Here is a 26,065-nt window from a genome sequence, read left to right on the forward strand (position 1 = left end):
TAACGTTCTCAATTGCCGTACAAGTGTAAAAAGAAGTTTGTAAAACAAAGACAATAAATTGGCACGACTTTAGTGGCGTATTTGTCTCCTTATTCCAGTCTGTCCCAAAGATTCACAGATAAGATAAGCTAAGCTAAGCTAAGCTAAGCTAAGCTTCCAGTGAGGGTTTGCTGCATTGAAATGTGATGAAAGTAAAGTAGTAATCAAGTTAGAGTGCAGCTTCAAGGTTCATCCTCTCCCTGAAAGACTTCCTCAGTCTGCTCCTGGCTGCATGACCCGGACAGCCAACATGGCCGCCTCTATCAAAACCACATTCACCCGAGTCCCGATGGCTCAGGTGAGGGGGCGGAGCCTCTCCCTGCCCCTCCAGAACACCCAGCGGAGCGTTCTTGCGGCCTCCCCTGTAGTTGTTCCGCTGGAGCTGCTGGATGATGGCGGAGAACTTGGCGTCCAAAGACGGTCGGCCTGTTTTGGACTTAGGGCGAGATGTGATGGAGTTCTCCTTCTCCTGACAGGACTGCAGAGGACGGGGGGGTCTCTCAGGGCGAGGAGCAGGAGGAGGAGGAGCGTGACTTGTCGGCGGCGGCGGGGCACGGCGTTTCTTGCCGCTATTGGGCGTGGAGCTGGAGGCGGGTTTAGGGCTGGAGAAAGGGGTGGAGGGTTGACTCTCGGACAGACCATTCCTCTTCTGGACCACCACCGCGTGGCAGCCGTCAAACAGAGTGGACCAATTAGGAGACTCTCGCTGCTCCTCCTGGCCAATCAGGAAGCGTCCATCTGTCTGCTCAATCTTGTTGTGGATGATGTCCGTGATGCCCTCCAACTTGCCTGGAGAATTTAAACCTGCAGGAACCAAAAAAACAAATCACTCATTCCACTTTCGATTTAAATATATGAAATATAACAATAACGACAAGGTGACATTGATATCATAGAAATAAAATAATGATATGGGAAATTATGACCGATTCTAAAAAAATACCACATCATTGCTTTTCTGTCCACTATCTTGCCATTAATATCAAACATTCATTGAAAAATGGTAATGAAGTTGAGAAATTCAAATGAAAATACATAAAATAATATAAATAATAGAATATGGAAAAATATATGAACAATTATGACATGATATTGATATAATAGAAATAAATAACATCAACGTAATAATATTGCAGTCTCAAACGTTGCTCAGCTAATTAAACCTCAAGAACCAAATTCACAGAGATATTTATATCATATAAAACATTCACGTTCCAAACTATAATTAGACAACAATATGGAAGCAAAGAAATCACAACTAATAAATATACTTCATATTCAAATTATGAATATTTTATGGTCAAATGATTGATATCATACAAAAAACCTAATAATATTGCCGTCCTAATAAATGTCATGAATATGAATCAAATATTAATTCATTTCTACTTGTATTATCATTGAAGAACCTTTCAAGTGCAACAAAAGATGAAAGTGACTTATGTAGAATTGAAAACATATTCTGGAGTGTAAAAAAACAAAAATGAAAGCTATTCTAGTAGCTTTGTTTCTCCTCTGCTGCCTCATTCTGAATGCACTCACTCAGCTCCCGGTAGAACAAGTCTGCTTGCTTGTCAAGGAAAAGCGAGGGTTTCCGTGGCGACACGACTTCTATTTTCATGAGCTGCTGGCAGCAGTGCAGCCACTGACCTGGTGGGAAACACAGCAGGGACCATCTTATCAGTGGACTTTTCAATATTGCTTTTGGAAAGTGTTTCTTTACAGTCTGTGACGAGCCTGCGTTTCAAGCAGTGGGTGCAATACCCTACCACGTCCGACAGATGGCACTGTTCCTGCCCTTTGCTCCAGTATGCAGAGCAGTGATTCCAAACGTGTATTTTTGTATTTAGTCATTTAAAGTAATGAAGTATTGCTCCACATAAAAAACACTATTGGAAAAACTCACTCTGGTCATAGAGATGCTGCTGGAGCGCCTCCTGCCACTCGTCCAGCTCCTCTTTAGTGTCTGCTGTGAAGACCACGGTGTGAGTTCCCTCTGATGAAGGGTTGCTGATGGACAGACTTCTGGTCCTCCGGCCCGCAGACTCTTTCTCCATCAGTCGGATGCGAGTGTCCTGCAGAAACCACACAAAATCCATGCAATTCTTAAGCTTTCCCCACGCCTTACAGCTGCAGTAAATCCCAAATGGACAGAGTATACTTCTGGAATACTGTTCTCCAAATGATTATTAGTGATTATTACATTCAACAGGTCTTTATTATTGCTTATTAATATGGTCGTGTGTTGCTGATATTGTATTTATTTCCATGATGGCCACATGGGCCTGATGCAAGACAACATTAAAAAGTTGTAATTACAGTATAAGAGAATTTTGTCACAATTTTACAAGAAAAAAAGAAGTCAGAATATTACACATTCAAAATTGATTGTAGTTTTGCTAAAGTAAATCATCTTACAAGAAAGACATGTTAATTTCAGGTCAATTAAGCTGCAATTTGAATGAGAAAAAAGGTAATATTGGGACAAAAAAAAGTTAACATTTTCCCAAATATTTCTGTAAAAAGAAGAAAAAATGCCAATATTAAGAGATAAAATATGGTATTCAGTACAGAGCCCCCAAGGGGACGTGGATTTAAAAAAAACAACTGATGAACTCTTGTGAAAGCTCTCTAATTCAGAGGCGAAATACTGTAGTTGTAATTTTACTGCTACTACAGAATTACTTTTTATAAAGTCTGAATATTTCAGTAAAAAGTCTAAACTGACAGAATGGAGGGGAAAAAATATGGACTTTTATCATAAAAAGTGGTATTAGAAGAAAAAGATGTTTTTGTTGTAACTTCCCAAGAATAAAGTTGTGATGTTACATGAATAAATGGACGCTTGCATTGAGGCTGTTGAGGATTGCATTTTTTTAAAGGCAACGTGTGTAGAAAATCATTATTGTGACAGTAAGTGAAACTAGTGAACAGGTGCAAGTCCTTGAAGCAATGCAAAGTATTTAACTTAGAACACTTCCAATTATTCCCTAATTAGGTGTTTTTTTTCCCCGATCACTTTTAGAGGCAATGTGGTTTTGTCATTTTTAATCAACAGGCTCAAGAGAGCATGAAATGAAAAGCAGCGTGTCCAATGTGAAGGTGACCGACTACGCTAGTCATTTTCCCACCTTGTTGACTGCCAGGCTGAGGGTGGGCTGCACTTTAGCGTCAATCTCCTCCGGGCTGAAGTAGCACGACAAGGATGCGGCGTTCAATACGCAGTAGAGGCTGCAGCAGCGCTGGAGGCCCTCCACACTTTGCTGGGTATACAAAACACTGACTATTAGATTTTGAGATAGAAGAAGAGCAAACGTCCACAGGACTTGGCGTTACCTTTTGGTTGAGGTAGCCTGCCATGACACTTTGTGTCATGCAAGCAGGCTGGGCCACCAAGCGGCAGCAGAGGTTGCCGTAAAGTGGGAGCCAGGATGACCAATCAGCTGAAAGCAGTGGAGGAAAGGTAGCAAACAACAACTTATGGAGATTTCAGAAATCACACAGACTCAAATATAAGACGGTATTTTTTTGCCTTGAAAAATATAAGTCATCTTATATCCAAAGTCTACAAATTGATACATCCAAAAGAAAAGGTGGCACCAAACAACTTGTCTGCAAGCCAGTCAGAGCTTTTCTTCCGGCCACTCACACGCACGCAAGTGACCAGTCTTTTCTTCTTGCCTTAATAAAAAAAGGGCTCATCTTGTATTTGAGGTCTACATATTTATACATGCAAACCAACAGGTGGCGCCAAACTACGTCTCTCCAAGTTAATCAGAGTTTTTCTTCTCGTCACTTGTACACAGTAGTGACCAGAATATGTTTCGGCCTTTACAAAAAAAGTGTGTCTTGAAAAAAAGGTGTTGTCTTGAATTCGAGGTGTAGAGATTTGTACATGCAAACCAACAGGTGGCGGCAAACGACTTCTCCCTAAACAAATCAGCGCTTTTCTTCCTGTCACTCACAAACCAGTGAGCAGTCCTTTTTTTCATTTTTCCAAAAACAGGTCTTGGGGAAAAAAGAGGTTGTCTTATATTTAGGGTTGACTAAAGACCATTCAAGGTAAGCGTGGGACGCTGGTGTAAAACAACATATTATGCATTGTGGCTGTGATTATTGACATCCAAAAGTCAAAAGTTTTTAAACAAACCCATTGGAAACATTTCATGCAAACTCCCACGTTTTTGTTTTCTTACAATTTAGCAGGACGACCAGCGAGATGGACTGAAAGCTGCCTTCAGCCTCGGGCAGTCGCATGGTGGAGTAGGCCAGCAGGTTGTACTTCGCTCCACTGAAACAACACATGACACAGTTTAGCCGAATAATGCATCACTGCAGCCCCAAATGTATGGATATATGAAAATACACAATAGGTATACATATAAACCGTTTTCAATAAGGCATCAGAAAGGTGAAACTTAACAGACACCACCTCTTCTTGTTTGTTTTTGTCCTCTTTTCATAACACCAAACATATGTTGAAGCCATATTTCAACAGTCTCTTGTTTGCCATCTTTTGTGTAAAAACTTGTTGAGCGAGCCGGAATCACAATACGCACATTGTTCCGTCGGCAGCTCTTTGTCATCTTTAGCTCCCAGCAGAACGCTATAGTGGGCTTCACGCAACACAATATAACACAATAAAAGGCAGAACAGCACAACATACGCAGGCACTGGGTTGTATTGTAGGAAAGTGTCAGGGTCAGGAGTGTCCAGCAGGGGGCAGAGCTTCTTGCCGACTGTCTTCCCAAAGGAGTTGCGGAGCTTTTTGGCCAGCTTTCTCGGAGTGTTTACTAAAGTCAGCTCCTCCTCCACGGCACAGCTCCACAGCTCCACCCTCAGCTCAAACTGAGGAACTGCACCTTTGCTATTATAGAGGACGACAGTGGACATAAAGATTGAAAAACATTTAGAAATATTTATTTAAAATTTAGATATAAGTTTTTACCTTATTTTTTTTATTTTCCTCATGTAATTTTATGCATTTAAATTGTAAAAAAAGAAACGTAGTGAATATTATTTAGCAAAAAGCTCTTTTATTGAAAAAAATTGTAATAAAATTAAAAGAAAATTATTTAAAAAATTACTTTAACATATTGTTATTGCTTTCATTGCAGTATGGGACAAAAACTTAAGACTTAACTGACTCTGAAAATTATAAAACCAGACAATCGTGGATGCAATGCTTTTGCAACAAAACTATAATATAAAAAAATGTAATTATACGTAGCTTGAAGTACTTACAAAATGGTGACTTCGTCAAAGCAGACGTCAGTGATGGATCTGTCCACTATTACCATCTTGGTGTCAAATACTTCAGAAGCAAGCTTCATCAGACAGAAGATGGCAACTCGTCTCGAGCCTAAAAACAAATACACACATTGTTGTCAAAGCAGAAAGCTAAACCGGATATAAGAATGGTTGCAGAACAAGGACAAACTCACTTCCTCTGTTGTTAAAGTGATCCTGATCCTTCCACATTAATGGAATACGAAGACCTACAACAGAGAGAAGCGTCCATTGTACAAAATAACGCAAATATACAATAATATTTTTTGCGGTTCTTCACTTTTGGACTCACCAGACAGCGCAATAGTTCCTCTACAAGGCACACGCTCCCCTGAATACCTGCAGTGGCAATTTAAAATTCATGTTACAAGACGCTTCACTGAGATAAAGCAACTCAGTAATTAAAGAAGCAATTGGCAGCATTCAAGTCAAATTCGAGCACTATATATATATATATATATAAAAAACACAACATTCCACAACACATACCTTCCTTTGGAATAATGTACTAACGTGTATTTGCACAGATTTTAAGCCACAATCTTTACTTTCCTGTCTCTCATATCAAGCCGCTGATGCTGCTCCTTCTCCACCTGGCTGATGTACGCCTTGATCCTGGTGTTGCAGGTCAGCAGGTTCTTGGAGGCATTGAGGATCTGTTCTCTCTTGCTGCAGGCCATCAGCAGCTTGTAAGCGCCGTCTCGCATCCGCACCTCAAAGTCCAGCTTGTCTTGAATGTTGGTGTTCTTGTAAGGAGAATGTTGACAAAGATTGAATGCTGCTCTCTTTCACATCTGCAATCCTGTTTGAAATGCACAACAGCTTCTGTCCTGCTTAAATCAGGGGTGTCCAAACTTTTTCCACCGAGGGCCACATACTGAAAAATGAAAGGATGCAAGGACCTCTTTGATATTTTTAAAGCAACACATGTAGATATGCTACATTCGCACGTGCTCTTCGGCAGTTGATTTTTGTTGAATTTTCCCAATACTTCAACTTTCTTCTAAATCATCTTTGTAAATTTTCTTTTTGTAACATTATGACTTTATTTATTGATTTAGTTTTGTTTGTTTATACTACAACTTCATATTAAAACTTAAAAAAAAGATTAAATATTCTTTAATATTTCTATTTTGACTCAATTCTTTTTTCAATTTCTGCTGTTTTTTTCCCAAGTATTTCAACTTTCTCCTTGTAATTATGACTTTATATACTGACATTTTTCCACAATGTAATGAAAAAAACACCTTTATTTGTTGTTTTGTTTGTTTCTCATAATATTACGACTTATAATAAATATAATAAATAATAAATATAATAAATAAATGTGTTTCTTCTTTAGTATTTAAACTATGCTAAAAAATGACATTATTTGTCCTCATAATATTACAAGTTTCTTGTAAAATTACAACTTTTTCTAATTAGATGACAACTTTTTTTCCCAAATATTTTGACTTCATTCTTGTAAAATTAGTGCTGATTTTGCCATTACTGACGTTGGTGTTTTTGGTTTTTTACGTTTCCTTAAATTATATTTTTAGAATATAGAACCGTGTGACAATAACACAGTTGTACTTTGGACACCCCTGGCTTGAAGTAGTTGCATGTCTAATATTTGTGTTTACACTGTTAGTGCTAATATAATATTGATTTGTTAAGATCCAATTTTATGCTGGCCAGTTTGCAGCTGATGCAGGTTTAAATGACAACAATGATCAAAGTCAGAGTTTTATAAATACATATCTTGTGGCCTTCTACACAAATGTTTGGCCAGATATGGAGTTTGTGCTTTTAAAATTAGCAAAACAACTGAACTAGTAGACGCACAATTGCATCTGGGTTAGTTTACATTCGAGTTTGAATGTAAACATCCTCTGAGTATTTATTTATATGATTTGGTGCGATTTTAAAGAACATTACTACTGTTTTAATGTAATGTGGCAACTTTGAACGCACACAGGTCTGAATTCAAACAAGTGCGTAACAATAGGGGTTTTGGATCACAGGAGCTCGCTCACGGTGTAGTTTAGTTTAATTACCATCCATCCATTTTCTCTACCGCTTACCCTCACTAGGTTTAATTGCCATATACAAGCCAAATTTGTGGCATTTTTTGAGAGTTATTTGAACACAGATCCATTCGTGATTTGTTATAGCAATGTCATTAATATCTTATTTGTTGGAATTATCTTGTTTGAACTTTGTTTTGAAGCGGCGGGCGTCACCCAAAGCTGTCAACAACACGACTAAAAGCTAAAGACGGGGAACTAAACAGCCATCTTACCTCTCTTTGCTGAAATAAGGCACTCTGTCGTATTTTCTTTCGTTTAATCTCCATAGCCACTGCGGAACCAGCCGACATTAGGAGGCTAGAGTTTGCGTTTCGTTTAGGATTTTGAACGTCCCGCTGGTCCGCCATGTTGTTTTTTTCATTCGCTGGAGCACATTCGCTCCACCACTTCGAATTGACAGAGGTGCTCCATGTGTCTTACAGTGTTACCCGGAGTATCGACAGATTCTAACATAAAATCGATATCTAGAAAGAATGAGGACTCTTTTGTAATAGCACTTCGCTGAAATGAATGTTTACGTTTTTATTTACCAAATTAATCAGTTGTTTTAGTTTCCACAATAAAATAATATCGCTGCAGTCATTCCGATGAACAACAAATCACAATAAACAGGAAAACCCGTGTAAAATTCGACCTGCAGATATTAAAACATTTTGTCGTAAATCTAATATTAACAAATCGGACTGGTTCCAGTGTTCCGCGCAAACACCACACTCCGCCCTTCAGTCGGTCTGTACAAGTGTAAAAATCGAGTGTTACATTGATAAGGTTTTACGTCATGACGTCACGGTGCCAAACAAAACAGCCGTGATTTGATTTTTCAATTTTTAATTTTTCCCAATTTGAAACAGTAAGTAACAACTTCCAATAGTGTGGAACTATGCATTGTTTAATATAACAATGTATTTAGGACATAGGGTATTCATTTTAAATTACTGTAATGACTGACAACATATGAATGTCAGCATCTCTTGAGCAGTTTGGGAATGATTATCGACAAAAAACAGGTCCATTTCTTGAATCCAGATTTGTCGATGTTTATTTGAGAGGTTTGATGGAAAACTACATGTGTTTTCTGTTATATATCTGGTTGCATTGTACATGTACAGGTATACTGGTTTGCATCTCTAAACATGTCCGTATAGAAATAGGGACACAAGAGGGGACAGCCCTGTTGGATTTACTGCAAAGACAGAGCAGGCAGCAGCACCAAGGGGATTTTAGACATGTCCAAATGAGACCAGGAAACCCGCCCACTTGGTTCTGGCTGACAGAACTAGCGGTCGAGTTGGAAGCATCCTTTGCTGGAAGTGTAGACGCAGGCAGGCGCTGGTTGAAGAGCGACGTCAAGCGAAAACCCATATACTGGAAATTCTCATGACTCGCTTACATAATAAAATGTAGCACTGATGGACACGATGGTCATACCCTTTGTGTTTTTGTGCATATGTGCTTTTATTTTGAAAGTCAAACCAGAATGTGTGCTTTCCATCTTAGTGAATACTACATCCACGACGCCCCTCTCTGGCGGCTGCCGGTGTACCAAGCAAGCGTTGAGCAGCCGAGGAGGAACCGCGGGAGTGGAGGCCGGAGCCAGACAGTACTGCGGCAGCAACGGTAGGGCTGGGCTCCACTCACACTCACACACACCATTAACGACGTGGAAGCTTGAAATCGTGTCACTTTTATTCAACTGACGAATAAAAAGACGTCATGTTGCCAGAGTTGGTAGTCCACGTGAAGTTAGTGAAAATAAAGAGAAGGAACGAAAGTGCTGATGCTCATCTAAGGTTGTCAATAGATTTAACCGTTTCGCGTCAGCACATATGTAACAAATCTTTGAAATTGTCTTACACGTTTTATAACCACCCTCAAACGAAGGTCGACTTTTAATGTGAAAACAACAATTAGCTTAGCTAAACAACACGGAGCAATTGATGGCGACCCTGCAGACTCTATTGTCATCATGACGACTCTGCAAAGCGTCTATTCACAGTCTCTTCAAGCTATGATACAATTTCCGCCCTTTAACATATACACTTCTGTGATTTGCCGGCTCAAGTCTGTTGGCCATTCACGGAGGCTCGGATGCACCACAAAGGAGGAGAAGGTCGGTCACACACCGCTAGGCTTTGTGTCAATGGACACATGATAGCATCATAATGGTGCTCTTTGACTATAATGTCTAAGAGAGGCTGCTTCAGATTGTCTGTTATAATAGATAGCTTCACGATGATCCCCTCTGCCTCCTCCTCCTCTTCTATACGTGGAGGCTTTGTTTTCATGGAGCTAGCTGGCCTGGATGCATCTGCTTTCTTTGTGCTCATATTGGCTGTCACTTAACAGCTAGATATGGTGTATTAAGTGCATGCATGAAAGCCGTGCTATTCAACAATTGTTGAATTCTTGTTCTTATTTTGTGTGTAATGTCAGGTCTGCCGTACCTTCATTTCACCTTACCAGATGAATAATATATTCATAAAATAAAAGTCCTAAATTAGAACACAAGCGTTATTTGCTATGTCATGCTAGTCAAAGATCCTGTGTATGACATGAGTGCACTGCTGTTTTAAAAGACCTGCTGCCAAAACACTGGTCAAAGTTTCTCTATATGACAGACAGAGTCAGCCATTTTTTGGGAACTTGCTGCATAAAGTCTGGTCAAAGATCCTCAATATGACAGTTTTTAAGGATTTGCTGCAAAAAAACGCTGGTCAAAGATCCTCCATGACAGTAGCAGTTGGCTTATTTTCAGAAGTACATGGATAAATGGTAGTCAAGGATCCTCTGGTGCGCTCTGTGTCTAAAGACCTGCTGCAAAATGCTCTTCAAAGGTCCTCTAAGAGTGCTCTAGTGTTTTTAGGAATATGCTGCAAAAAAATTTTAATTGCTCTCAAGTTTTGAACTGTGTATTTGGCCCACGGGCCGTCCATTGAGGACCTCGGGTCTAATGAAACCAAGGTTTAACTTTTTGGCAGTGTGCATTTCCGAAACGGGTAACTGTCTGTATCCATTGCATTTAGAATTACTGCAAGGCATTTAAACAAAAACAGTTCTCCCTGATTACCTGCAGTGTGCTTATATTTGTAGTTTGTTGATGCATGTTCCTCTTTATGTTGTACACCACTGACTCCTCCTCAGCTGCACGGTTTTGTGGGTATCAAGCCATAGAATGTTAAGATAATACTAGTCCAGTCCAGCTTTTCCTCTCTATTTCCATTTTTCCCTTCTTTCAGCTTCCTGTCCTCTCTGCAAATGTGGCCTGTGGTGGGCTGGGCTGGGAGTCTCCAATGGGCGGGTGCATTTATTTATTTATTTATTTTAAATATACTGTGTCAGCGTCACCGCACAGGACTGTTGTTGCGTACTCTGCCTTCAGCCTGAGTCAGACTGTTCTGTTGTTGCGTACTCTGCCTTCAGCCTGAGTCAGACTGTTCAGTCGATTACTGTTATGTTTTAAAATGTCTGGCAACCTCGTAATGTGTATTCAATAACCACACAACCTTTTCTGAGTCAGGCTACAGTTGAGGGCATTGTTGTGTGTTTTGTGCGCCTGCCCACAGCCATTGTGTATGGAAGGAAGTTTAGGAAGTGACTACTGTTTTCTTCTTCTGTAATGATGGCATGCTTTTTTGGCACTGAAACCTCACATCATATGCATAAGTAAGGCTAGATTTAGGTCAGTTTAATGTACCAGGCTTGAAATATCAGCAGTGTATCTTATTTTTGCATTCTGCCCGAGTGGAAATGTTAGGGTCAAGCCCATTTAATTCAAATATTTTAATCAAATCAGGCTAATGGTCTATGGGGAGTGGTATATTTTCTTCCCCTGCAAATACTAATAAGCTTAAAAGAGTTGTCCATCCACTTTTTGTCGCTTCTGTTCTGTGGCTTTTTTTTCCAAATGAAGCTTGTTCAAATGAAACAAGTTTGGATCTGCAAACTGGCGGGTGAATAGAAAAAAGGACCCATCTCGTTACTAAGTACGTTATCGGGAAAAGTTTGGGCACTGGGGATTTTTTTTTTTTTTTACCTGGGTAATTATGGCAGAAATGCGACTAAGTCCCAGCTAAATTAGAAAAGTAGTGGAAAAGGGGCTACAGATAGCCTTTTGACACAGTAGTGATAATATTGGACAGTCGGCGGTGTAAAATACTTTAAGGTCCTTTGTTGTGGGACATCATGGGTGTTTCTCTACATATTTTTCCTGCATTTAACTCCAGGAAAAATAAAACAGCCAGCGACCAACCCTCACATCTGTTTTGAGGTGTAACTCACTCTCTCCTTGCTTTTGTTATTTTATGCTTCTTTCCACAGCAGATATTGATCTCGTATTTGGCCGTCGCCAGGCTCCACTATGATTGTTTTGTTATGCTAATGTTGACGTTGCCCTCCAGTGTGCAAGAGTGAGAGTTTGCCCGTTTACGCCTGTAGAGCATCAAGTATGTGCTCTGAATTCTCTAGAGAAATGATGGCATGCTCTGAAAAGCTTTGTGGGCACGTCTCAGTCACTGTTGCTGAAAGATGAGCATATTGTAATCTCAAAATGAAATATGCTAATTGTTCCAGGGCAATGTATTATTTTTCTCAGTCCAAACACTTGTTTGTCACAGTTTAAGCAGTGAGTGATGTTTGTCGCACTTCTTCACCGCTAGTGTGTCCAGAGGAGTTGTATTATAGCCAGGGCATTCCTAAATGGGAAACGTCATTATATATTACAACTTCATTTTTTAAACTTTCACAATAATTTGGAGTGCATGAGAAAGTGGAACGGAAAACGTAGCTCTCTTTGACCACATGGTCATGTATTGACAAGTATATTGCACAACCCAGCAGCAATACAACCAGTCTTGTAATAGAGCAACCAACATTTGAAAGCACATGCACAGGTATATAAAGCTGCAAAATAAAGACTAGTCATAATACTTCAAATGCAGCTGCTGCCATCTTGTGGGTTTAATTTAAAAACACATCACAAGGTTTGCTGGCTGTCAATGCCAAAGTTTTTTCACCAGGCGCTAATTAGAGACCCCGGAAGTTATTGGCTTTTGTAGACCACACATGTGGTGACTTATAGGAGACTTGTTGCTTGATTGAATAGAGGCGTTGTGTGGTGCCAAATAAAAAACAACTTACATTTACTATCCTGATGAAGGCAGTCAAAATATGCCTTTTTTGGGACTATGTTGTCATCTGTGTGTTCTCGTTTTAGTTGGCTGTTGTCATGAAAGCATAGCCTTTGTCACATTGTTGGGATGGCGTCCCTTTGCATTGTATCTGGAGCTGTGATGTATTAACCAGCATTGTAGCCAATCAGTCTTGTGACTACATGTGTAAACCAGCTTGACAAATGCTATATAGGATTGCACGCTTCTCAGTGTCTTGAAGGCTATGTTTCCATAATATGTGGGTCTTTGGGTCACAAGGTGCACGGGGGTCACTGAGCATGTGGTGCATTGTGTCTAACAGCCAGCAGCATAGTGTGTGTTTATTTGTGGGTACGTGTATAACAATAACAATGAAGCAGGAGAGAACGGTGCTGGCTAAATAAAGGTGTGTGTGCGCGCTTGTCTGTTCCTTTCGCCAACTGCTCATGTGATGTGTGTGACCGCCTTTCGGCGCCATATGGCCTTGCTGTATGGTACTCTCCCCCCACACATTTCAAGGCTGCATGTGCATATCCATACCACACACACACACACACACACACACACACACACACACACACACACACACACACACACACACACACAGCCATACACACTGTCTGTGCACACGAGAGCTACTATACTGACACTTTTGTGGTTTATTGTCTTGTTATGAGCTTCTTTTAGAGATTTAATGTTGTCGTTATATCTTTCTGTACAAGTAACTGGTAAACTATTGTAAATGTAATAACCTACTCACAGGTGTAATATATTCCAATCCCATGAGCATTTCTAGTATTCTGCATTATTAATTTACCTCTCGTGCAACTGAAAGGCTCCAAAAACATGCGTACACTGCGTGTAGCTGCTCAAAAACTTGAATAACATCATGACACGCAATGCAATAGCTTATTTAATCATTACAAAAAAAGTGAAGGTTCTCATTTTGTCAGTTGTAAGAGCATCTATTGATTTTATTGATGCACATTATATACTGTATTGTTCTGTTGTCCATAAACTGTATAACTCCAATAGCCTCAGAGGCCTCTGGAGATGAAAATAGCCCCCCTCTGTTATTGTTCGCTTGTCTTGTCGTTAATCTACTTCCTTGTTCAGTGGTCTGCATCCAGTTAACACCCCTAAGGATCTGAAGTCTTTCCTGCCCTCTGAGCATCTCAAATGCTCGATTTCATTGTCTCTTGTCTTGCATGGTGAATTCGATCTAATTGACCCAATAGGTCAGCATTTTCAAGGCTACAAGCGTCTGTTCTTCTGTGGACTGGACAGCCGACTTTGGTCTTAATTGGTTTTGGTAATAACGCCTCAAGGTGACTTCTGTCCCTTTGCCAAGATCCAACAAAGTTGAATAAAGAGAGCATTTTGTAATTGTTTAACCTCATCGTGTTTTTAGTTAGCACAATATTAGGGATTTTTAGCTCATCTGACACATAATCCTGAGATTACGTGTCAGAGTTCATTTGTTCATATCTTTGTAAGTTAGTAATAATTTGGTTAACTTGGTTTGATATTGTATTTGGTTTGCAGTGGTTGTGCGGCGTCACAGTGACCACCGTTTCTAATAATTTGACACATACAGTATACTAATATATACTAATAAAGTGATAAGAATAGAAACTCCCCTCACCACCGCTAACTGCAATAACATTTCCACATGTTGTTAAATTACCGTACCATGTTGACCCAAATTAAGAGGACCCCTCTTTGTCAGTACTCATTTTTGAAATATATATATATATTAAATGAGAGACAAAGTGGATATTTTTTCATATAGCTGGTAGGATATCTTATTTCTTAGCCGCTCAAGAGTTGTTTGTCTTAAATGTATCTTAAAATTGACATGATAGCTGTTGTCTGCTCACAAGCTTTGACACTTTTTCCCCCCCAGCAGGTTGGAGCCATATCTTGGCCGATATTCAAGGCTGCAATATCGGTATTGGGTCGGAAGTCAAAAAGTTGTAACGGGACGACACCCCTAGTCTTGTGTCTGAAATGAAAATGTTGTCGTTTGCTGTGACTTTGTAATAGTTTGTAGTGGCTTCGTCTTAAAGCTGTAGACAGACAGTTTTAGGCCAGCGAGTGTGACGGGAGTGTGAGTCTTGCTTTTCTTCCTTTTACTTCCTCCTACTCCCACTGTCGTCCACAATTTATTTAGTGCGTTTTTTTGCCAACTGCGCTCATGAGTCATGATGCTGAGCCAAAGAGCAGATGTTGCATCATCCAAGGAGATGCAGCAGCTCAGCAGCCGTGGAAACCTATTGAGTGATTCTAGTCGATAAAGTCCCTTATTATGTTTCTACTGTATATGACATTATTTCCCGAGTCCATTTATGTTTTTGTGATTGGCTGGTTGAGAGAGTGGAGAGATTTTAACAGTTGAAAGAATGCTGTACTAATGCTGTTTGGAATATTAATAAAACGTAACCAAGACCCCCCTCCCTGTTGGTGACTGCACACTGCCCCATTTGTGAAGGCGTTGACTTGCAAACTCGCATGCTACGCCATTCATTTTAAATTCAAAGACAAACAAAAGCACCACATGAGTTCTGGATTCAAAGATGAGTGCAGGAAGTGCTCTTCTTACTTCCTGACTGACCGCCCTTACTTCTCCACCACACAAAGAAATCACAGTCATCTATGAATAATCCCTCCCTTTCACTCCACCGAGTGTGTGTGTGTGTGTGTGTGTGTGTGTGTGTGTGTGTGTGTGTGTGTGTGTGTGTGTGTGTGTGTCTGTGTCTGTGTGTCTGTGTGTCTGTGGTTTTTTTTTTTTGCACAAGCAGTGGAGATGGACTGAGCATCGGAGTCTCGGGGTTGGGGGAATTCCTGCCAAAAGCATGAGATCACTATTAGTCTTTATTTGTCCGAGCAGGACTCTGGAGAATGGAGATGAGATGCAATTGTATCTCATACTTTATTAATAATGATGCAGAAATTCAGCCTTTTAAAATAGATAAGTATCATTTAACAATGCATGTGTTGTTGTGGTTGTAGTTTGGGGTGATGATACTTAATATTGTTGTTAATATTTGTAATATTGAGCACATATGGCATACAGCCACGACTTGTATATCAGTGCACTGCTCCAGCTGTGCAATGCTTTCCTGTGTGGTCGCTAGTAAGAGGTTTGTGTTAATGACACCACACAAGCTTAGAAGGGTTCCTTCCCATCCTCTCTCAGTGACCGCATGCTCATTAACCTGTTATTGTGCAGCCACGTCGTTAATGGAGTATATTTTAAAAATCCAAGTTGATAAATAATTGGGGCACGTACATGCGCCTAACCTTGCTTATTAAAATGATTGTATTAACCCCAGAACATAATTGTAGTTCATTACAACACTACACTGCTGTATGTCAATATATTGGATTTTAGTATATGTTATGTCTTAGACTTGGGTGTGTGGAGTCCAGTGGAAGTTTTAAGTTACTAAGTATGATTCATTGCGCTACAAGTTGTTTGAAGTTTGAACCATTCCACACAAAATGCATATGACTGAGATTATGTAAGAAGAAGACGCAGCATCTTCCTATCTTACTCAACTTCCTCATATGGGAAGGCAGATCGGAGTCTTGTATAGCTGCTTTACGTTGCCAGAGTTGTGCAAGGGGCGCAGTTGATTAAAATTTTACCCCAGGGATTATTGAGTTGGTATACCAAGTACTTAGGAGGTCAAATGTACAAGGACTTACCTCAATAATCTTTAATTCCCTCTTTGACGAGCCTTTCTTGGCACTCTTTGCTGTTGTTTCAGTGCTGCTTGTGATTAAAATGGGGCTAAATAATCAACAGAAGTATTTAAAAACATCAAGGTGCACTTCAAGAAGGCTGCACTTAAGTTTGACCGTCATCTTGTGATTGAGTGAAAAATGTAATTATGACAATGACCTGTCATGTGCTGCAAATTACAGCCGCTCTCGCAGTCACACGACTTCAATTTCGCTACAGCATGTTTGTTTTGTACGTCGTCTTTAATGTCTTTATGCATGAAAGGCCTTGCAACCCATGTTGCTGCTTTGTCAAATAACATGTTTTTATTTGGTTTTATTTATTTTATTTGATTTGACCTCCTTTCCAGCTCATTCTGAGGGAGAGCGAGGGTGGGGGCAGTTATGGAGGAAAAATAACTGTCCTGCTAGGAAGGCCAGCCAACATTCCTACATCACTTCCTGCACTGACATCTGGCAATGATCAGGGAGGGGAGGATGTGTCTTGCTGGCTGTAGTGTTGGTTGCTCAATCTGGAGTCATGTTGCAGGACTAAAAATCCCTACTACTGGTCAAAAGTGGTGTGGTGCTCTGGTTTGGACCAAACATTTTATCATACACACTGGTAATTTTGTCATGTCACCAATGGCTGTACCGTAACGAACATACGCATAAAGACTTGATTGGGCAGGTTTTGTGACATACTACGTGAAATAGCTCAAATATGTCAAACCTAAATGCTGTCTGCTGGGTTGAATATAAAGGTTATTTTTATGTTCTGCTATTTTTTTTACGGTAATGGATAAAACGATTCATCAAACGATATAAAAAAAAAAACGACGTTGCTCGTTTTGACGCCTCTATAAATTGACATGTACGTATGCTTGTTCCATTTCCTCGTCTTGCTGTGGCACACAGGCTGGATGACAACAGGGTTCACTCTTCCTGTGTCTGAGCGCATTGGTTGTATAGTGAAATGAAGGGAAAGAGTGAGCCTCCTGTCAGCTATTCAGCGTCTTTGTGAGAGTACGTGGAGACGGGGCCAGCTACGGAGTGATTGAATACACTTGCAGTTAGCAAGCAAACGTTAATATGAATGAAAGCACAAAAGTGATCATTTCTAAGCCGAATGCCACAGTTCCAGTGTGGATGTGCTCTGGGACATTCGTCACTACGGTTGGCGCTTGCTGTGGCGTTTGATCGGCGAACTGAATGTATAGTGTCGGGTGGCGCAAGCTCGCGATACCCAGGGTACGGTATGTGAAGTGGTGATGCCCCGATTCGTAAGTGCTATAGTAGGCATCTTCTGTGCCTCACCCAGATACACTACACTTGAGTACCATCTAGTGGCTCAAATGTGACATGACACGGTCTTCATTGAATGATAAACTTTATGATAGTATGGTCTAAAAAAAAAGGTCGAAATTATCGACCAGCAAAATTTATCATTGTTACAGGCGTACTTCCAACACACACACGCTTTTTTATTTGTTATTTCTGCATGCTGTCATTTTAACACTGGTTTGTGTCTTTGGTTTGTGTAGTGTTCACATCTGAAGTCAAGTGAAATGAACTACTGTACACTGCAGTAGAGTTCGCTTGCAAGCAGAGCAAGACCCATCTCTCAAGCCATCTGGGTCCACCTGTTTGCAGCACACCAGAGCTCGGATGATCATGTTCACACTTGACCAAACAAACCGTATTAGCAGAGCAAATGCACCAGAGTTTATTTGAACCGCATGAACAGTAAATGCACCCTGAGAGTTTAATTGTATTTTCCTGGGATGCATTTTAGTTCAGTTAGGCGTCCACAGTGTCTGTTGCTATGTTTCTTGCTATGTTTCTAACAGTACCTGACATCTCACTATTGGGTGTTTTCCTTCTTTAACTTGAAAACGTTGTATTATTTTTCTGAAATGCATGAGGAAAAACTCACGCTGTCCAGTGGGATCCATTGCGGTCATCCTAAGTATAATATCTTCATTATTGCGGTTTTAGTTTGCAGTGGTGTGGAATTGTTAAATGTTCGGAATATATTGGTTACCTTGAGCTATAGGAGCATGGCCAAAATTTTAGTTACATATTACCGGTACATGATGTTGCAGTGCAGTGTAATATTGTAAAACTCCACAACAGTGTCCATCAAAACGGAGGATTATTGTGAATTTATTTCTGCACGTCACTTTTTGCCCTTATATAACCTAATCATATCTATATATTCCCCCTGTAGGTGTGCAACACAAGCAGCTGCAGCGGTGCAGAGATGAGCGTGACCTCCTGGTTCCTGGTGAGCAGTGGGGGCACTCGCCACCGACTACCCCGGGAGATGATCTTTGTTGGGCGGGATGATTGCGAGCTCATGTTACAGGTGAGGAAACAATGCACACACAGCCTTCTTGCTTTTCTAAACTACCAAGATGTATTTGACATGCGTGTCCACGTACGTGCTGAGACAGCAACTGCAGCTATAAGAGCATTCGCGAGTACCTCTGGTCAGTGCACTATTAATAGAAAGTGGGGCAGATACTTGAGTTAGATTTATCTGAGTGACTCTGCTGTTTTGCATCAAGGCTGTAGCACTCTCTGCTATGACATTATACCCCATGTTTACCAGTACAGATCACTGTAGAACGTAAAAAAAACACAAAATTGACTCAGCACCCAATTAATTATAGACCTTTACAGATACCACTATTGAACATTCTTAGCTAAGATGTGAAAGAAAATGTTGCTAAATTTCCACCAAAATGCCATGGGGCCTTCCTTGGCCCATGTCCAACCCCTTAGAAGGCGTTTCATAGCAAATTTGTTGAGTAGTTTTTGTGCAGTCCTGCTTATGAACCAACAGCCTCTTGGCAGAGGTAAAAATAGCTCCCCCATGTTTCAGTCTGCTGCTCTTTCCCAGCGGACCTGAATGCAATCATGTCCTGTTTTTCTGACGCCATGAAATGTCAAAATTGGGATTACATTTGTCTATGTCCTGTATTTCCTACTGTGGTGTGTTAGTTTTTGTGTTGTTTTTATTTGTTTTGTTTTTTTTAGCTCAACTCATTTGCAAGTTGTGTTGATGTTGTCCATGTGACCTCTCCAGCGAGCCAAGTGCTCATCACATGGCTGAAAGTGGAGGACTAATGGAGTCATTCACCAAATAAAACACATCATCACTAGACTTTGCTACATTAAACAAACTCTAGCAGTGATTTTAGTATTTTTATCTGATGCACTGTAAGGTAGTATGTGTATTTACCATATCAAAGCAAACATCTGCACATGTGTGTGACAAGCACGAGTCAGCGCTCTCCAAGTGTGAGGTCAGACAAACTGCTCAATCCGTTTCTATCCCGTTTGATCCAGCCTAATCTCACTAAGGTAATCTGTATTATGGTTGGCTGGTTAAAGGTGCTTCTCAAGGCCTTCTTACCTCTGCTTCTCAGCTCTTATCACATTTCTACCTCGAAACGTAGAAATGGAGACCAGATGTTAGTGTGTAAGTTTGCGGTTTACCCCAAATAGCTCAGTTTGTGGGAATTCCTCACAGATTTAGGCAAAGCAAATCGGAATATACGTTTAAACATTTAGTTACATTGATACCTGAAAGGCATACTGGTGCCTGCATGGCACCATGTAACCCTGACATACCCTTAGGAATACTAATATCATTCTTTGGCTTTGTTAGCCTTCAGATGGTTTATATCTGAAATAGCTGCCATTCCTCAGTCTACAGTCATCACATGAGCAGGAACTGATGAACAAGCTAATGAGCTAAAAGCATGCATCTGCTGTATAAGCCGTGCGTTAATGCTTCATGTTGATTTGTGGTTTGCAGTCACGCAGCGTGGATAAGCAGCACGCAGTCATCAATTACGAGCCGGGCTCAGATGAACACAAAGTCAAGGACCTGGGCAGCCTGAATGGGGTGAGTGTGTAAACAGAAACATGCAGATGAAGGCGGGAGGGAGGGGCAAATACAAGAGATTTGCTTGATAGTGCTTAAAAAGGCAGATTGATAGAGATAGATCCAGAGAGGTTTCTGCTAGTCAATAGGACTTTCTAATTGCCTTCTCCTAATCAATCCCCAAGTCAATGAAGATGTTAATCAAGGATGAGGTCAATTTTAACGTTAACCCAATTATTTAAATCCTCCCCGACGGGGACAATCTGTTGGACAAATATAAGCCACAAGGCAACCTTGGGACCTGTTATGCTGTTGACCGACCTATAGGTGATAGTAGCTGAATGGTCCAGCATCTTTCCCGGCCCTCTGGCTTCCTCCCATAGCACAAAAATATATACGTTTGCTTCATGAAACACTCTAAATTCTCTTTTAGTTTTTACAAAAACACACGAATAGGCTCCTCCACCATGCACAGAATAAGTAAAATACTGGAAATGGATAAATTACAGCTAGGATGCATGTTTACCCATACTATAACGAGAACAGCACATTAATTGGAAGTAGGCATGAGCCAGTTACCAATTTTAAGGTATACCACGGTACAAAAAAGTCACGGTTTCAAAATCACTAAAATCATGCGTCATATCATTTGTATGATATGAGAGAAAGTGGAGGTCCAGCGCGGCTACTACGTCGTTTGTCACGTCCTGTGTTATTCCTTGTAGTCATAACTGGGCTTCGATGTGTTGCCAAAAGTCGTTTGCTGCCTCGTTAGCATCGAGTGGCGCCCGTACTTACGCAAGTTGTTATTTACCGCCATGTCGAGAAGCTAATTGCTGATGTTGTAGCCATTAGTTTCACAACAGATATGTGTTAATTCCACAACAGGAGATATAGTATGTGATGATACACTTATTGGTATCGGTATCGGTTGATATAGGAATCAGAAATCGAGAGTTGGACAATATTGGCATATTGGATTTCAGGAAAAAAGCCATCCCTACTATATACATAACTTAATTTTTTAACATTTAAAGGAAATTTGACAACTCATTGCCCATGACAGCTTATTTTAACAATAATGATTTGGGGTGCATGAAAAAGTAGAACGGAAAACAGGGATCTCTTTGACCGCATTTTTGAACAAGTATAGCACATCACAGCAGCAACAGAACCAGTGTTGTAATAGCTGTAAGGCACAAACTGCTCAGCTAGCATTAATAGGGCTGATGAGTTCATTGCAATGCATTGGTACGGGAGGTGTGAGCTACGCACCAACAACTGAGTAGCACGGCAAATATTTTCAAGCGCATGCAGAGGTAGCTGAAGCTGCTGGATGCTGACTACTTATGGTACTTCAAAGGACGCTGCTGTTTTCTTGTGGGGATAATAATAATAATAAAAAAAACCTACATCAGGTTGCCTACATCCACAGCTGTTAATGCCAATGTTTTTTGACCCGGCGCAAATTAGACACACAGGCAGTGATTTGCTTTTGTAGACCATTGGAGACGCCACAAGTTCACTGAATAGAGGTGTTAATTGGCAGCATGTACAGTAAGTCGAAGCTTTGTTTATGTATTGTATTTTTTCCTAGTGGCAATAAACAAGATTATTTGTTGTCTTGACTTTGCCAAATGGTGTTATTCATGCGCAGTGATTACCACTCACTCACAGACCCCACCCTTGTAGATTAGACGCATATGCAGCAAGTCGCTCACATCCTCTCCCAGACTGTCGACAGGAAGTAGGAGTCAGAGTCACTTCCTGCTGTGTCACCGTCGGCTTGTTTGGTTGGATTGAGGGGAGTTTCCTGCTGCTGAGTCAGCAGATTTGTTGGGCAATGTACTTAGTCTTTCTTTCACTTTAAGTGGAGCGCATATTTACTTTGGTCAGATGTAACAGAATATTCTGGGACTTTTGCTCTTTTGTTTGTAGTGGCATTTTAGAAAGACAATGAAAAACTGAGACTGTTAACTCATGTCTTTCTCTGCAGACCTTTGTAAACGACGTCCGCATTCAAGAGCAGATGTACATCACCCTCAAGCTGGAGGACAAGCTGAGGTTTGGATATGATATCCTTTAACACTCGAACTCCCAAGGCAGCCATTTTGACTGTTTTCAAAATTTGCAATGTCATAACTTAGTTTAAAAAAAACCTATGTACCCATAGGACCCTGACTTTTCCTAAATGTGTGTATATTTTATTCTAACATTGTTTTATCATTAAAATTTCAAAACACAAAAGATATCTCAGTGTTACTACCTCAAATGACCATAGCAGTCAAATTGACTGCCTGCTTTTTACAGGGGGTGTCATATTTCACTATTTGCTACATTTTTCCCGCCCTTCCTCCTGCTCTATTGGCTGTTTGTTTTTTATGCTCTGTGATGCTAAAACCTAGCTATAGCTTCACTCTAAACCCAAGAGAGACAAAAATGACAAGTAGAAAGAAGGTGACAGCTATGGAGGCTTTAGCCTTGCTTCAGAGAAAATGGTTGCAGTTGGAGTTTGCATGTGTAATTGCAGAGAAGTGTTGTTGTGTCAATTCAATCAAACACTCAATCACTATAGTTTTCATTTAGTGTCCTGATGTATTTTTTACCTATTCCACCAATTTATTTTGAGATCTTTTTAATGATAATCCAAATTATATACAAAGAGTCAAAATTACTGCTATGGTCATTCTAGTAGTTGCAGAATTCTGGTAGACCGAGTGTTAATCTGTCTTCTAAACACCCTCACACAACATATCAGTCACAGTGGTGTTCCTCGGGGATGCATGTGGTGCACTAAATCTGTGCATGTTGACTTGGTGTTTCCTTAACTTGGCCTATCTCACATACCAACTGGTTTACGGTGGAGAGAGGTGAGCTCACTGTGCCGGAGGAGGCTCTCAAGGTGAGGCCGCAAACCCAAACCACCCCCTTACGTACCCCTTACCCCCTCTTGAGTATCAGTGTTCATCCTTCTCTCCGTCTTTCTTGGTCTCCCGCTAGCATGAAAAGTTCACCAGCGGCCTCCAGCTGAGCAAGAAGCCGTCCAACGGTGAAACTACGAGCGCGACGACCACGGCCAAGTCTCCAATTAAGACCCCATCAAAGACGCAGAAGTCTTCGCTCAGTTGTGGCGCCCCCAGGTCCGGCCAGACGACAACAGATGGGGTCTCTCTATCTAAGGAGCACACACACAAATCTGGAGACACTCACAAAGCAGAAGAAAAGATTGGAGGTGAGAAGCAAAAGACATTTAAAGATGAGAAATTAAACATGTAAAAAAAAAAAAAAAAAGTAATTAGTAATATTAAGAAGAAAAATAATTTCATTTTAGCAGCATAATGTTGAAATATTAAAGAAAGGCGTTATTTTTTTAAAGTCATACTATTATGAAAAAGAAACAAAATAGCAAATTTGTAACTTTTGGAAAATTGGGTTGCGATAAAAGTTATAATTTTATGAGAATAAAGTTAAAATATTATTGGAATAAAGTCAAAATTACGCAAAGAATTTATAAGAAGAAAGTTGTAAATAGTTATAGTGTAAGGGGAAAAAATTGCAATTTTACAAGAATAAACTTGTAATATTATGAGGAAAAATAAAGTCATTTTAGAAGTATTGAGTTGAAATACTAAAGAAAAAATATATTTAAAAAATTGTAATATGAGAAATAAACAAAACACAATAAAGTTCTTATGTTGGGGGGAAAAGTTACAATATTATGGTAATAAAGTCATAATACTACAAGAAGAAAATTTGTGAAGATTTTATATTATACATGGATGCCCTGTGACATTTTACAACATCCCACAGGGGGCAGAGTTGTGTGTACTGTACTGTGCAATGTCACTGGGTGTATTTGTTTAAACAAAACATCTTACTTACCAGTGTTTACTCAGGGCCAGCTGGGGTGGACGTGCCGCCAAGAAAAAATGGCTTTACTTCCCTTCCCACCATGCTCTTACTTCTTTTAGATTGTTTTTTGTCAAGAGAGCCTTCCTAATAATTGACATCCCTGACCAGCAGGGGTCCTACTGAAGCTCCAGATGTTGAAACAAGGCCACATGGAGCTTGTGTTATTATTAGGGATTAAGCAATAAGAGTGCCATCATAATACAAAGCCATATGCCAGCACTACTTTTACTATATACCTTAGTATAGTACCAACCACAGACACGCACATACTATACACAGTACTGTGGGGGACATGCACTATAGTACACATACACAGCCAACCATCTGCATTTTTAATGGGGGGCCCTTTTGTGGTTCTGTAGTAAACCTGCTGGGTTATTACAATGTTGCAGCCATCACCCAAGTATTAACTTGTACTAGACATGCATTTGTTGTCCTGTATATAGGCAGAACCCCTACTTAGTACACACAAAACATCCATAATTATCCTGCTATAGTGTGATTAAGCCCCCACAGCACAGGATGAGGCATGCTTAAGCAGCCAAGAATGAGAATTTAGCTTAAGCAATAATAATAGGATGCTTTGTTGCATGTATACTTTCATTTTTTTGTCTTTGCTGCCCATTATAAAGAAACAAGTTTTCAAAGGATGTTCTTTCCTTCTGAAGGGAGTGTGGTGATAATTCAAGGTTTCAGTTTATTGCCAACATGTGTCAAGTGGTCTGTCAATAAGACAGTGATGCGCCAACAAAACAAATTGGAACTAATACACAAAAATAAGTGTTCATTCCGCCATTTAAAGTACAGTAGACGCCCCTGCAACGTAAATAATCCGTTCCGAGAACATTTATGCTATAGGGTTTTTATGTTATAAGAAGCGTAAAATACATGTAAATAGCCTAATCCGTTCCAAGATCTTCCCAAACTCACCCCTTTAACACTTAAAAATATTCAAAGTCCACCAAATATGGTGGGGAAGTATAAGAAAATGTTAGCATAAACATCGTACAGTAACATTCCAATATAAAACGAGGTAATAAAAAATATAATTACTGTAAATTAATAAAACTGAAAAACAAAAACAATCTTACCGTTCACCAGATGTCTTGATCAGGAGCGCACAAGTGGAGGCAGGAAGGAGGAAGAGGACTAGCCTTAAAGAGTCTAAGAGTCATCGGGTCTCAGAGACAAATGCACACGCACTACAAGATAATGCTGTGTGCAAAATTTTAATTTGTAACTTAATTGTTTAAGTTAGTTTAAGGGCGACTACGAAGACAAAGGGAGCTTGAAGGGAGCAGCCTGTCTATCACACACAAACACGGAAGCGCTGGATACGTCAGCCAATGAGATGAGAGCATAGGCGGTGCCCCGATAATCAGCCAATGAGAGCATGAAGGGTCAGAATTTGTGGATAACTTCCTGCTTCCTTTCAATGGACAACTTTTCCCTTTTTTCTTACCACTTACACTTGGTTTAGGGCCCATGACTACGGTAATTTTAACACAAAGAAAACTAATGAAATTAAGAAGAGATTTCAATGCGTGCAAACTAGTTTAAGGGCGACTACGATGAGGAAGGGAGCGCACACACAAACTTGGACGCGCTGGATAAGTCAGCCAATGAAATAAGAGCGTAGGCGGTGCCCCAATAATCATATATATATATAATATATATATATATATATATAATATATATATATATATATATCATATATATATATATCAATATATATATCATATATATATATCATATATATCAATATATATATGGAATTCCTTTCGTAATACGATGCAAAAACACTATATAAATTCTTTACGCTCAGTGGAATTTACGTAAAAGGAGGTTTACGTTATGCGAGCTACTACTGTACATTAAAAAACGCACCCATGTCATGTTTGCTTCAGTTAAAAGGAACTCTGGTGCATGCAATTTGTTTGGTCAAGTGTCAACCCGCACCAAACAAGCAGGCCGAGACCATATGA

At 40.1% G+C, this 26,065-nt stretch overlaps 2 protein-coding genes across 9 annotated transcripts in view; one reads left to right on the forward strand and one right to left on the reverse strand.

The window, feature by feature from the left end:
• Positions 1 to 8: 8 nt before the first annotated feature.
• On the reverse strand, positions 9 to 7,752 carry rtkn2 (rhotekin 2). The gene is made up of 12 exons (XM_054798661.1): positions 7,613 to 7,752; positions 5,880 to 6,074; positions 5,621 to 5,666; positions 5,484 to 5,537; positions 5,284 to 5,401; positions 4,706 to 4,906; positions 4,236 to 4,330; positions 3,376 to 3,482; positions 3,171 to 3,302; positions 1,946 to 2,114; positions 1,582 to 1,689; positions 9 to 843 (listed from the first exon to the last, which is right to left on the reverse strand). The coding sequence occupies exons 1-12, from the start codon at positions 7,745 to 7,747 to the stop codon at positions 209 to 211; spliced, it is 1,995 nt and encodes a 664-aa protein (XP_054654636.1). The 5' UTR covers positions 7,748 to 7,752; the 3' UTR covers positions 9 to 208.
• A 1,163-nt stretch (positions 7,753 to 8,915) lies between these two features.
• The window catches only part of cep170aa (centrosomal protein 170Aa), a 33,757-nt gene continuing 16,607 nt past the window's right edge, over positions 8,916 to 26,065 (forward strand). For all 8 annotated transcript variants that reach the window (XM_054799258.1, XM_054799262.1, XM_054799260.1 and 5 more), the window contains exons 1-6: positions 8,916 to 9,017; positions 18,504 to 18,641; positions 20,100 to 20,189; positions 22,165 to 22,243; positions 23,012 to 23,070; positions 23,169 to 23,400. In XM_054799258.1, coding sequence (XP_054655233.1) covers positions 18,537 to 18,641; positions 20,100 to 20,189; positions 22,165 to 22,243; positions 23,012 to 23,070; positions 23,169 to 23,400 — 565 coding nt within the window. In that variant the 5' untranslated portion in view covers positions 8,916 to 9,017; positions 18,504 to 18,536. The remainder of the gene's footprint in view (positions 9,018 to 18,503; positions 18,642 to 20,099; positions 20,190 to 22,164; positions 22,244 to 23,011; positions 23,071 to 23,168; positions 23,401 to 26,065) is intronic.

This window comes from Dunckerocampus dactyliophorus, chromosome 14 (assembly GCF_027744805.1).
Source record: "Dunckerocampus dactyliophorus isolate RoL2022-P2 chromosome 14, RoL_Ddac_1.1, whole genome shotgun sequence".
Lineage (NCBI taxonomy): Eukaryota > Metazoa > Chordata > Actinopteri > Syngnathiformes > Syngnathidae > Dunckerocampus > Dunckerocampus dactyliophorus.